The following is a 14,999-nucleotide window of genomic DNA, read 5'->3' as shown; positions in this document are numbered from 1 at the left end:
GCTCAACACCATAAGTCATTCAACAACATACCATTCGGCCTTTTCAACAATGCATAAATAGTCCTAGCCCAAGACAGGGTCATGCCCTTCATAGAGGGTGTATACATGTTAATGCATAATGAGTTTGACAAGAAGCGAGGGCACACAGGGTTTAATGAGGAGCGCACATATCAAAATTGTTTAACGCACAACTCACACCATAATAGATTCACGAATTTCAAAAAAAACTTCAACGTTGGACGAATATACCAAAATCGAACTGTTTGTATTCTTTGTGCAGAGAATAGATAGACATTTTTATGCTGGATCAATTGTAGAGTCCATTAAAAACTATGAAACTGGTCTTGAGCGAATCAAAACATTCAAATCAAAAGAGCGAAGGGGAAAGTGTGCAAAGAATATACGATGAAGAACTAGAAGCTAAAGGACATGATTCCACAACTCAGGCTTGTGGATGAAGGATGGGTTGATTCATTCTGAAATCCATCTCAATTCATGGACCCGAGCCTAGGACATTAGGTCTTGCAATTCCCACACACTCGTTGTTTTTTTTTTCTTCAAAACCCGAAACTACAACATATTAACTCCATTATTGTTTCCTCCACAATATGATTTTTGCGTGCAGTGTGTCATCAAGGCAAAGAATAACGAATAATCATCAACGCATAGAACAACGAAGAGAAAGTGCTCAAGAGGCAAAGAATAACAAGGAAATTAGCTACATACAAGAGTTACATTGTAGAAAAAAACTAAAATGGGGCTATCTCTAATACCATGTCAGACGAGGAGTAACTCCACGACTTTCATTGTTTATTACATTAGTCATATCATTAATTTATACATAAGTGAAGAGACTATTGGGATTCCAATTCTAAGGTCTCTTGGTTTTCTCAAATGCATAACTGAGTTGTTTTCTTTGCCAAATTGGACATGAAAATTGCTCAGGATTATGCTATTTGTTGTGGAAATTAGAATTTATTTTGATATAGCTAAAAGCTTTTATTGAAATGAATGTTTTAGCGAATAATACATTTTAAATAGACTACAATAGAGAACTATATCATGGGCAAAACCATAGGTTGATAAAACCTAGAGCCCTAAAACCTCCATCTAGAAATTTACTATTTTATCTTTTTAATTATTAATTATTTATTTTATTTAAGTTTTATTTTTTTTAATGTAATTTGACCATTAGAGAAGAATACCATGGGCAAAACCATGAGTTGTAACCAAAAACCTCCATCTATAAATCTACTATTTTTTTTTAATTTTTTTTTTTTTTAATGTACTAAGTGAAAAACCATGGGTTGCAAAAACCTAAAGCCCAAAAATCTCTAGTAAATTTACTATTTTATCTCAATTTTATTTTAATTATTAATTATTGACATATTTAAATCCTACACATCTAACACTTATACATCTACCCATAGAAGGTCTAACATCTAACACTTATACATCTTCATTGCAGGTTGTAGAGCGCTTTCGACCCAATAATATATTTATTAATTGTAATTAATAATTAAACCAATTTAAATCTATCTTACTCCGAATCTATAATCAAATCTTTTAAAATACAAATATCTTTAAAATAAAATAAAAAATAAATTTAAAATAATTATAATTTCCATTTAACCGTATAAGTTCGCACACAGAAAATACCAGATTTCAAAATTTAATTCAACCCAAATTTGAACTTGGATTTTAGAACCTAATTCTTCCTGCCATTTCATCATAATCCCTTTTGAAAAAGTTTGATAAAGCCATCAAAGTACATATTATTCAAAAGTTATTTTTCTAAAAAGTCAAGCAAAGTACATATTACTCTAAAGTTCTTTTTTCCAAGTCAGATTGATTGGATATCAAATAGAACAATCGACCACTGGATTACGTATCATCATTATAATTCACTTCATAATTTTTATAAACAACGTGCGAAAAACTATATGTCGATCACACGATTATATATCATCATCATGATTCACTTTAAAATAATTATAAACAATTTTATAATTTGAATTGACTGCGTTAACCAAGACTGTAGGTGTGTCGAGTGACGGCTAAATGGTTCGGTAGTGTTTTGCTTTCACTAATATTCAAATACTTTGCTTTGCGGACTTATCAATAGTTGAGCGGTAAAGAAGGGCGTTGTCTGTTGACCCTGCAATTTTTACTTACGCTGAAAAGTGGTTGGAATCGGGTTATTTTTTTTAAACAAAAATTTATAGTTGGAGTGTTTGAATTTTGTTTTTGTTTTTGTTTTTAATGGTGGAAAATTTTTTAAATATCTAAAATCTTGAAATCTATAGCTATATCTTAAATTTCCTTAAATTTTACCAGATTTTTATCAAATTTTCTCAGAATTTCTATTGTTTTCTGGGACACTTTACGATGTAAAAAAAAAAATTGGCACTTGAGATTACTTTGACAAAGGCGGTCCTTATGTACCAATTTTATTTGGATTTAGTTTAGTTGATATTTTTTTTTTTTCTTCTAAAGAAGTATTTTTATTTAGTAAAGTAAATGTGAGTATAATATTTTATTTTCAAATTTTGGATGGTTTGTATATGAATGTTTGTTACATATGTTTATCTGAGTTATAGTCATAGCTGTGGGAATAGATATATATAGTGGTAGTGATAAGAATAGACTCATGTATAGTGGTAGTGATGAGATTATAGTAGTAACTGTGGGAATAGAGGCTTATTCTACAACCCATTATGATGTGTAACCCTGTTTCTCCATCATCAAAATTGAAATTTTGCTCATCTCAATCAAAATAAAAAATGTAAAATCTCTAAAAAAATTAAATAACTATACAAAATATTTAAATAGTGTCTACTCATTAAAAAAAATTACATCATAAAAAAATGAATCCAAATAATCATATTAATAGCTATAAAAATAAACCCATATCATACTGATAGCTATCATCCATATAAACTCATATATAATAGTAGCTATAGAAATAAACCCATATATATAAGAATAAACCCATATCATACTGATAGCGAGCTATGCATAATAGAAACGATGAAAAGAGAACCAGATCATACGAGTACATGCAAGTTGCAAATTCCTTTCAAGTGGCGAAAGAAAAAATGAAACTCCTATTTCATAGAGCATAGAAAAGTAAATGCTGCCTGACATGCGAGGCAAATAGCTTTCGCCCTGTGAGTGACAACATGTCAATCGAAATAGCAGCCTGGAGAGAGCAAAAAGTATTCACCTTACATGTCAGGCAGCATTACTTTTATATAGTCTATGAAATAGGAGTTTCCAGGGAAAAAGCACATCTCCTGTACGTGCAAGTTGCAAATTCCTTTCAAGCCAAAGAAAAAAGCACAACTCTCAGGAGATGTTTAACAATTGAAAAAGTCAATCGGTTGAACAATTTATGTTGAATACTAGATTTGAAATCCGTAGTCACGTGGGAGAGGACTCATGAATTTCAGTTTACTGCGTTGCATTCACATGGCGGATTCGGGAACTTTCCCGAATGGTTCTGAATTCGATGGTTTAAACAAGCGGGGAAGGAAAAATCACTTCAAAATTCTATCAGATCCATGGCTTCTCAAGTATGAGAGCAGAGTCGTTTAGTCTTGTATGACCTCGTCGGGTTCGTTGGATACCAAACAAAAGTTCTGATGGTTATATTTTTCTCCTCTCCCCTTCTGTATGCTGTGCTGTTTCTCTGTTGTTGCTTATATATGTGTGAACAGGAGATTAGAGTACACAGTGAATGGCATCTTGATAATGTTTCTCCAAGCCCTGACTATAAACCCCTATTCAGTTTTATACTGGTTTGGAGTTTGGAGCAACGAGTCTGAATTGTATCATCTACATGCCTGTGAGTCGACCTGAATCTTCTTTTGTGTTTTTCCAAGCAGATCATTTTAATTTTTGGGAAAAATGAAGGTTGGTGTATTACTAGAATTGTGATTTTGCATATTGCATATGCAGAGAATTACATGTTTACCTCAGAATCCCTCACCAATGTAAGTATGCTTCAATTGAGGCGCAAAAGATACATCTATGCCCTCTTGTTAATTCCAAGTTTACTTTATTTTGTGTTGTCAGTTCGAGCAGAGATGACCCCTGTACTAGAAACACTATTGACCTTTAAGGGAAGCATCAGGGATGATTCTAACATATTGAGTGACTGGAATTATAATGCCAAACCTCCTTGTAATTGGACTGGCGTTGTTTGTGATTCTTCTAATACAGTTATTAGAGGCCTTAACTTGAGCTACAAAGGACTTTCAGGCTTTTTGTCTCCTGTAATCTGCCAGCTTCCGAATCTTACAGACTTGGAGTTTGCAGGCAACAATTTCAATGGTCCCTTTCCAGCATGGTTCTCTAACTGCACTAAATTAGCCAAGTTGGATTTGAGTTTCAATGGCTTCGGGGGTCCTCTGCCTGAAACTATTTCTGATTTTCGCAATCTAGCTTATTTAGATATATCAACTAACCAATTTTCAGGGGCCTTGCCAGAAAGCATAGGAAGACTTGCAAAGCTTGAGTACCTGAATGTCTCAGTCTGCCAGTTCAGTGGTTCAATTCCTCCCCAAATTGGTAATCTCTCTGAGTTAACAACCTTGTTTCTCTCTTGGAATTTCTTTTCTCCTCCATATCTACCCTCAAGATTGAGTAACTTGACTAAATTACAAATCTTTAGCTGTGCAAGATGCCCTCTATCTGGAACCATACCCACATGGCTTGAAAGCTGGAGAGAGCTGGAATTTCTGGAGCTAACATATAACAATCTCACAGGCCCTATTCCTAAAGAGCTCATGCGCTTCACCAAATTGAAACAGTTGTTATTGTATATAAATGAATTGACTGGGGAGATTCCTGCTGAGATTGGGAACCTCACATCCCTAACCGCTCTTGACTTGGATAGTAATTACCTCACAGGGATCATTCCTAAGGAGATATCTTCATTGAAAAATTTAGGTCTTGTACACCTCTGGAACAACAGCTTGACAGGTCAGATACCAGAAGGTCTTGCTGAGCTTGATCATTTATATGATATTGCTCTGTTCATGAATCAGTTAACTGGCAACTTAAGTTGGGATCTTGGGAAGAGAAGTAATCTTACTATCTTGGATGTTTCAAATAATCAGCTCAGTGGCTTGGTGCCTCCACACTTCTGTACTGGTGGGATATTGCAAAAGATTATATTGTTCAATAACAACTTCCATGGAGAATTTCCAGACAACTATGGATCCTGCACAAGCCTAATTAGAATTAGAGTGCAAAATAACCGCTTGTCTGGACCTGTTTCAAATGGACTGTGGGGGCTTCCTCGTCTGACTTTCCTGGATATTTCAAGCAATTTTTTCAATGGATCAATACCTCCTGACATTGGAAGAGCTGCCAATCTTAAAAACCTTCTGGTTGCTCACACTCAGATAAGTGGAAGCCTGCCAAAGGAATTGGGCTTCTGCTCAAACTTGAATAACTTGCATTTAGATGCAAACAAGCTCACAGGTGAGATTCCTAGTTCGCTTGGTTCTCTTGGTTCTTTAATTGAATTGAGCTTGGCGAATAATCAACTTACAGGAAATATCCCAGACACTTTTGGAAAGCTGGAGCAACTTATTAGTCTTGACCTTTCTCATAATTCATTGGAAGGCAATATTCCAAGCAGCTTTGCTAATCTGAAGCTTTCATCTTTCATAAAATTTGATCTGTCCTACAATAATCTTTCTGGCCATGTTCCTTTTCCTCTGAATAATGCAATTACTACAGCTAGCTTTATGGGCAATGCAGCACTTTGTGTACCTGGAAATCCAATGCCAAAACATTGCTCCAGGACAGGTACCAATCGCAAAGATCTTATATGGATTATCTGTTTAGTCACAGCTATATGTATAGCAATTGCTTATGTTTCTACCATGATCATCAAGAAGAAGCTACGACATATGAAAGACAATTTGCTTGTCAACTCTCAATGGGACATAGTACCATTTGAACAGCTGATATTTGATAAAGGTGAGATTCTGAACAGTTTGCACAGAGAAAATCTAATTGGTCATGGAGGTGCTGGCCAAGTTTACAGAGCTTTGCTAAGGAATGGTGGCGTTGTAGCTGTTAAAAGGCTGAATGTAAAGAGAGAAAGGGAACTCCACCATGATCATGGGTTTGCCACTGAGGTAGAAACACTGGGTTCTATTCGGCATTCTAACATTTTAAAATTGTTGTGCTACTTATCAAACTTGGACACAAATTTATTGGTATATCAGTACATGCCAAATGGAAGCTTAGGTGACTTTCTGAGAGGCAGTAACGCACATATGCTTGACTACAATATACGGTACAAGATTGCACTTGGCACTGCTCATGGCTTGTCCTACTTGCACCATGACTGTGTACCCCCCATTGTGCATCGAGATGTAAAGCCAGACAATATTCTGCTTGATGATGAGTTGGAACCGCATTTAGCTGATTTTGGAATTGCAAAGATCCTTGATAACATACATCCCATGGGGTGCACAGTTTCAGGTGTTCCAGGTTCTGTTGGATACATTGCCCCGGGTAAGCATACTGTTGCCTTTCATTGTATGTTTACTTTTCCCATCACTCTTTTAGGATGGTTATCTTTCCAATTCAATCAATTAAGCTGCATATTGTAGCCTTATGGGCATTGTGAGATAGTATTGTTAAATCTTTGCTTCCTTGTATGGTCATTAAAGTCAAAATTTTAAAAGAGAAGAAGTATTTGATAAAAAACATTTTTTTTACATTTTATTTTATATAGACACATTAGTCCTTACCTAAAAGCATCATGCAGTTGCATAGACCAGTACTCTGGATAGATGTGCAAATCAATGTAATTTTGGTCATTCATGCTGTCAGTAGTGATTACAATACGCATGAATGGATTTGATACATGATCAACAGTGCACTACACCTGCTTCTTGGACATGAGAAAACTTTAGTTTTTTTATTCTCTGAAATTCTCTCAATATATGGATGGTAACTCATTTATTGGTATTGCAGAATACGGATTTTCCAGCAGAGTAAACGAGAAGAGTGATGTATATAGCTATGGAATTGTGCTACTAGAGCTTCTAACCGGAAAGCAGCCTGTTAAAACAGAGTTTCGAGAGGAAGTGGATATTGTGAGATGGGTTGTTACCAAGCTCAGTGCAGGAGAGAATTTACAACAAATCATTGACAATAGGTTGTTAGGTGGTTCCAAGAAACAAATGTTATTGCTATTGAGAATAGGGTTATTGTGCACCAACAAATTACCATCAAATCGTCCATCAATGAGAGAGGTGGTAAGAATGTTGTTGGAAGTTGGAACTTACGACAATCCAATGGGCATCCCTCCAACTCAAATAACTCAAACACATACAGCTATCTGCTGAACATATGGTCGTTGGCCTGAGTGTCCTTTTCATTCAACATATTGATGGTCTTACTCATACTTCTCAGTGATGATTAGTAGGAATGGTGGCATATAATTGCTTACAGGGTTTTTGTACTATATTCAAGGGTTTTCTTAAATGATTATGTTGTCATCTAGAGCTTTTTGACCCAGTGTATGATTATGTTGTCATTTAGAGCTTTTTGACCCAGTGTTACATCATGAATCTATGTAGGACTTTTAGGTTCTTAAAGTGGAGCATTGAAAGGCTATTCATTTTTTCCAAACCAACAATGTGGATGCATTAGAACATGTAGGACTTTTGGGTTCTCAAAATAGAGCATTGAAAGGCTATTCATTTTTTTCAAACCAACAAGGTGGATGCATTAGAACATGTTGAAGAGGTGAAAGCAGTTGTTGGTATACATTTCATATTGTTTTTAGTTTAGAATTATATTTCTTGTACACTGTTGGGTATGTGTTATATTTTTTCAGAATTATTTTCATGCATTGTACATTAATGTTGTCAAATTTTTTTATAACAATGTTCAAGTTAATGAATACCTTGAACTTTGGAGATTTGAGTAAAGGAACCCATCTGTGAGTGGAAATGTTAAATCTCCGCCATCAATTTGGAATAAATGAACTGATTTGGCTATTATCTTTATTGGTTTTAATTAAAAAAATTAGACTTTCTCTCTTTTAAAATTATAAAGCATTGCATATTTCAACGTTGTAGAGATCAATATATTATGTACATTAGACATTTCAGAACTTGGAAATAAGCATACATATGAAGAGTATTCACCAAAAAGTGTTGGCAAAATGTTTCATAGGGCATTTGTTAAAGGTGCCATAACTAAATTTAATTACCCACTGGCAACTTGCAAAATCCTGGGATTGAATGGACTCAATCTAATCCCCAACATCATCAAATTTATCTTCCAAACAACTCTTTTACACTTCACTGAAATGAAAGGAACTTTCAAAGCTTCACTGGAAGTACGCCTATCTGATAGGGCGCTCTAAGGTTATCACTTCGTTCGAAACAATGAAAAGCCAAGTTTACTAGCTGGGCATTGCATTCTGGAGAGACTTTGAAAGGTTTCTCTTTAGGATATGAATACCTAACGATATTACGAAGTTTCATGTTTATTTTGATTCAAATTAGTATAACAAATCCTTGACATTTCCAACGTGTTTTACAAATATAATGAAAAAATAATTAAATATATGCATGTGTATTTTCTTGATATATAATTTAACCGTAGATATAATTAAGTAATGATATATAATTTAATGGATAGATATAATCATATTTTCTTTCAATTAAGTTATCTAAATTATGAACCCAATGTGTTTTCTGCAATGGTTGAGTGCCAGGGCAAGTCTACAAGTTGGTTAGCTTTGTGGATGTTATTGGTCCGTCCTCAATGTCTCATAGGTTAGGCTGCCAAAAATTACAAGTAATCATTTTATACTAAGTTCTATTTTAGAAAGGAAAAAAAAAAAATTTAGAGGGTTTCTTCCGGATGTGTATTCCAATTAAAAAAAATGTTTAAAATATAATATAAAATATAATTAGAAATAAAAGACCATAAACATATGCATGTTAAATTTATAGATTTTGTTTTTCAAAAATATGAATATGTATATTTTTAATCATTTTTTTACTTGAATCTATCTTGAATTTTATACAAAACCAAGTTTGACCTAAAATTAGTACAAAAATTACATCTTCAATGTGAGAACTAAAAACTTACCAAACATACACTGGTTCTAAAACATATTATAAAGTTCCATGTTTATTTTGATTCATATTAATATAATAGATCTTTCAATCACATTTCCAACCTGATATTTTTATGTTTGAATTATTGAATTCTATGCAAAATTTTATTTAAAACCCAAAATAGTATGCAAAAATTACACCTTCAATGTAAGCATACTTTAACCTAGCATATATAGATGGATCTAGAACATAAAATAGATTTGCTTATAGGGTATAAAGAGTATCACAAAACTAAAACATACTAAAAACTTTGATGAAGAAATTTTATATTTTTGGAAAACATCAATTATAGGTGGTTCTCATTGCAATTGTGAAACACTAAAACAACTTGATGAGACATCAAGAAAAATAATGTAAGATTCAAATCTAGTGATAGAAGTTATTTGATGCAATTTTACTTAACCTAAAATTTCCATATCAATCATGCACAAACCATATGGGCATGGGGTGCCTTAACCACCCTATTCAACTCCAAGAAATTAGTCAATCATTTGAATATGAGACAAAATATTTTTGCTAGAGTCGTACAACATTCTACATTAATAAAAAGAAGTTAATAATGATCAACTAGCCACCATTAATTTTGAACAATAACACAAAAGCCATCATTTAGTGTTCGTGGCATAACTCTTTAAGGGAATTTTTATGTTTTGCATTGCATCAATGTTTCTATCTTGCAACGTTGACCTAAACATTATTTGTTGGAATACTAAAATCAAAGCAGTTTGCATCAAAACTTAGTAACAAACTTCTATTTTTTGCAATATGATCGTGGTTTTCATACCAATCATGGGGGCTTCACTCAATGAACCTTTGAAATATCACGTGCGTTCATGGCATATTAAAAAATACCCATAATCTAACAACATATTGGAAAATACCTCTAGAAATCACATTATTTAACCCCCTACCGATATGAACTCAATACACCTTCCCAATTTAAAATACCCCTACTTTCACTAGATATTGTAGTTATCCATTTTTTTATTAACATTTTTTATACCCCTTTATATGTTTTCATTAACTTTGAGTTCCATTTTTTATACCTACCAATATAAAAACCCTTTACCTCTATTATATGCTCAATATATTATGTCATTTTTTCCTCAATATATATCCCCCAATATGAGTGGACATGGTATGCTATTGATCCCTCAGTGAAACCCCAATGATACCAATGTTTAATTTTTTTTCTTGATTTTCCTTTATATATATATAGATATATATAGTCCATAGGGTATTGGATAGATGGTTATTAGGTGCTTTGTTAAGACACTCCTTTATGTGAAGTCACCAGTTCAATTCTCTACCTTGATAAAGATAATATGTTAGACATAATGAAGATGTAGTTCCACCAAACTTATATAAATATAAATAACAAGTGCTTTTAAATAATAAAAAAATTTAAACATATTATCATCCATAATTAAATTATCCCACATTTAAAAATTTTAAAACGGAAGAAAAATCTTATAAAATTTTATGTGTAAAACAACTTTATTATGATATTTTCATCCAAAAAATTAAAAACTTTCCTATCCCATTTTAATTTATATATAAAAAATAAAACATATCACATACAATTTTGATTTTAAATTAATTCATATCACATAAGATTTTGATTCTAAATTAATGTTAATCCTTCAATATTAATGCTTCTTCTATTTAAACAAATAAAAAATATCATATATCATTTTGATTCTAAATTAAATTATTCATAAATTTAATATAAATTACGTATAGTATTAATGCTTCTGCTCGCTTGTATATCCATATCCATTCGACTCTCTGGTTGTTTGGTTATAATTGATTCGTGTGGTCACTTGCAATTGGTGTGCTTTGTCCATATTGATACATGAAACACCTCAACATCATATTGCATTCTAGTGTTGAGACCACCCTCTATATTTCAATATTATCTGCTTTATCAATATTAGGTATCTTTAGGTTGATAATATATTGACTGAAGTCCTCCATGCGTTTCAACCCTTCAAATTCTCACTTGAAACATTTTGCCTTTCACCACCTTCAACAATCCCTTCAATTTGTGATTCATAGTTGATCTTAGTGATGATGTCCCTTTCTAGAAATTTATCACATTGGTAAGGTTTTAGTTTTCAATTTTCAAATTTTTTGTTAAAAATAATTGTTTCGATGACTTTATATTTTTTTCCTTAATTCAAATAAAATTTGGAAAAAGTTTTAAATTTATAAAAAAATATTAATTTTTTTCTTTGAGGGAAAAAAATGATAATTTCCATTATGGAAATAAAGATTACATTTTATAAACACAACCAAGTGTGTATGCAATATGTTCCCAAAAAAAAAATACTAAGAGCTATATCATTAAGGTGTCTAAAAATAGATTAGCATAGATTGCACATCAACACAATAAGTTCTAAAAGAGTGTTAAAAACAACAACTAGAAACAATAGCAAGTAAACATACATTTGTGCTGTCATCAAGAAGCCAAAAGTTAGCACTAAAATAAGCTCATATAATATCATAGTTGTGTGAAAGAAAAAACAAAAGGAAATTATGAAACTAGATTAGCCTGTGAAGGAATCGACATTGCCACTAGATTATAGACATATTGATTCAGGTGGATATTGGTGGCCACCTGCCTATTCCACCTAACCCACCTAACCCCTAGCTGGTTTCATTAGTCTCCTTGACTATAGCAAATTTTATTTTATATATCTATATATATATATATATATATATATATATATATATATATATATAGATTGTTAGTCGTCCTGAACTTCTGGAGTCATTTTGACCCCCTAAACAATGTTTTTTTAGGTCTGCAGCACCACAAATATAATAGTACTCATAGAGACCTTTCTAACAAGGTATCGTATGCGCCAAACAAAGATCATATGACCAAGTTATGACCTCAAGAAGTTGGTTGTCTAACTAATCCCAACAGGGCCCACGAACCCTTGGTGTTCCATATCCTAGGGTTAGAGTTTTGGTTGTTTAGGGTTTCCTTTTGTTGTTCAATAATAAAAGGAGCTTTGAGCCTCATTGTAACATAGTTCAAAGGCATGTAACCACCGCATCTCTTCTCAGAGATAAGTTATCATCATCTGAGCTAGTTTATTTCCATTATGTATGTAAGCATCTTTCAGTTCTTTGATATTAATGAAATGAAGATTTATTTCCACTGCATCTTATGTTTATGCTTATATTTGTATTTTGTTTCATTCCTGCATAAGTCAGGATCAATGGTATCAGAGTGGTCTGCTCTTTCTCTGTTATTTTGTGCATGTCTCCAACGAGGTCAGGGTATGTACAATTGGGACTTGCACTAGTTGAACCCTTGCAAGATCGGCCTCGTCGACATTGACGACCTCCCATGGAGAAAGAAAAGAAAGACAAGGGAGCAGGAGATCCTATCAAATTGTTGCTCGAAGAAGCCCTCGAGTGACAATGAAATGAAATGATGAATAACTTTGTCCAAGAAAAGAAAGACAAGGGAGCAGGAGATCCTATCAAATTGTTGCTCGAAGAAGCCCTCGAGTGACAAAGAAATGAAATGATGGATAACTTTGCCCAGATCCTTCGGCGGATGCCAACTTGCGACGCATCTTCATCCAAAAATCACTTCAGAGGCATTGCCCCCTTCAAGGTACAAGTTAACTTTGATATCCCTATATTTGAAGGTCAAATAGATGCAGATGTTGTAGATAAATGACTAAATATGTTGGAAGGTTATTTTTCGGTCCATAATTTCTCCAACAGGGAGAAGATTACTTTTGCACTACTTAAAGTTTCCCCCCATGTCAAGCACTGGTGGGAAACTTATTGTGAGAAGACAGTTCAAGGAACACTCTTTGTTTTTAGCCTTACCCTCTTGGAAATATTTCCAAGATGTTCTCAAGGAACAATATTACCCTGTTGGGAGCTATGATGGCAAGTACATATAATGGACTACGCCGCGACAACAAAGGGATCAAAGTGTGCATGAGTTGAAGAATCTTTTCCATACCCTGCCCACAAAGTTGGGTATCAAATACTCTTGAGAACATCTTGTGCTCAAGTACTGTGGTTGTTTGCACAGATACATTCAGGAGGAAATGGAGTTCCTGGACATCTCCTCGCTTGGTGGAACATACTGATATGCTGCCAAGATTGAGTAGAAATTCAAGCAGAGGAAGCAAGACTTTGGATCTGCGAATGTGTTAGCACTCCTTAGTTTCCCAATGTTGAGAAAGGAAGCCAAGGAGGTAACCTCAGACCAAATTTCAACTTGGTAGCTAGCCCTACCAAATCATTGAGGTCTCTCTCTAAATCAACCTCCAACCAATGGAAGTGACTGGAGAATATGAGGATTTTAGGCTAGGTATCAGCTCAATAGGGTTTTGATTAGGGTTTGCTAGATAAGAAGCATTAGGTCTCAGAACTAGATCAAGTAATCCTAAAGGTCAGTTTCAGACATAAGATGGGGCAAGGTAAGTGAAATCAGTGACTCAAAATGGTTTGTCATTGTAGTGTGGTGAGGAAGATATAGCATAAATTAAGTGAGAAAAGGCATGAATTAACTTGTCTAGAAGAAAAACACTTAAATGCTTATCTTAAACAAAAACAGAGCATTAAACCATGATTTTTGTTTCAACTCTTAAAATATAAAGCCTAAGGAGAAATATAGATGGTTTCTAAAAAGAATTAATCATCAAATATATAAGAAAATACAAGAAAAACAGAGCCACTAACCACAACACAAAAATCCCATAAAAATAGCTGCAAATGTCTGTTATATTTCTGCAATATTCAAGTACACTAGTTCCAAGTCTAAGCTACAAGTATCCAACATTTTATTTGACTTCAATCTTTCTACATATAGATGAAAAATAATTTTCCCCATCCAAGGGGTTGAATCCTACCTCCTAGGGACTGATTACATGATTCTCTCTAACCATTACCAAAACCTAGGGGAGTTAGAAACCACTTCCCCATTTACACTAACTACATGAGTCTGTTTTGCAAAGCCTTAATTACAATATCATTTTACTATTTAACTCCTAATAAGCTTAATTACATCAGATGATTTCATGAATTAAACATTTACATCACTCAAGTTTGACCTTTGACCATCACAAGCAATAAAGCAATGAATTTCTCAAAAACACAGTAATTTAGCAGAAGCACAATAGAAGCGCAACAAAAATTTGGAGGGTGATTTGGAGGCCTTCTCGGAGGAATTTTTTGTTGTAAATGGTATGGTTGGAAATCTGAAGATGTCTAATACACCAAGGAGTCATCAAGCACTGGAAAAATCTGCTCCACACCCCTGAAAAAATGCCTTGAAGTCGAACTGGCCTAAATGCGCAATGAGTGGTCTGAAATAGTGGAAGAAAGGTAAAAAAATAGGCACTATTTTGTCAATTTATGAAAATCTATGAATCTCCAAGCTTCCCCAGGTACTTTTCTGACATCCCTGCATCATTAGCCATCTCCACATGCTTGAAATTGTGCATTTAGACCTCCTAGGAAAAAGTGCAGCAAGTACTCGATGCGTTTTTGTGAACTAGTTTTGTGAGTGTGACAAAAAACTTTAAAAAAATCAAAACTTTGCAAAACTTTGTCTCCTTTCCTATTTTCTGACATGGCTTCAAACAACTAAGGGTGCATCAGCTAAGAGATCATGATTATCCCTCTTCTTAAGCTTCTTTAGTGTCTTCTTAAGCTTCTTCTTCATGTTCTTAACCCTAATCTTGCACACCATGTTTCTTGTGTAATAATGCCTTGCCATATGCCTCTGCATGGCAATGTCTCTGTTTTCCTTCTTCAGTAGTTTCTCTAGGTGCACATTCACCTTCTCAAACC

At 33.8% G+C, this 14,999-nt stretch overlaps 1 protein-coding gene across 3 annotated transcripts; it reads left to right on the top strand.

Moving 5' to 3' along the window:
• The first annotated feature begins 3,702 nt into the window (after window positions 1-3,702).
• LOC149259276 (uncharacterized) lies at window positions 3,703-7,544 on the top strand. Of its 3 annotated transcripts, none has more exons than XM_089417989.1 (3): window positions 3,704-6,155; window positions 6,246-6,537; window positions 7,003-7,544. In XM_089417989.1, the coding sequence occupies exons 1-3, from the start codon at window positions 3,969-3,971 to the stop codon at window positions 7,374-7,376; spliced, it is 2,853 nt and encodes a 950-aa protein (XP_089274115.1). In that variant the 5' UTR covers window positions 3,704-3,968; the 3' UTR covers window positions 7,377-7,544. The 3 variants fall into 3 exon arrangements, with proteins under 3 accessions (XP_089274109.1, XP_089274115.1, XP_089274112.1); XM_089417986.1 differs by having other exon boundaries at window positions 3,732-3,847; window positions 3,961-6,537; XM_089417983.1 differs by having other exon boundaries at window positions 3,703-6,537.
• Window positions 7,545-14,999: the final 7,455 nt, after the last annotated feature.

The sequence above is a fragment of the Pinus tabuliformis genome, chromosome 6 (assembly GCF_031772625.1).
Source record: "Pinus tabuliformis cultivar Carrire ecotype Pingquan chromosome 6, CPIR1, whole genome shotgun sequence".
Lineage (NCBI taxonomy): Eukaryota > Viridiplantae > Streptophyta > Pinopsida > Pinales > Pinaceae > Pinus > Pinus tabuliformis.
This window is presented reverse-complemented; position numbering and strand designations above follow the sequence as displayed.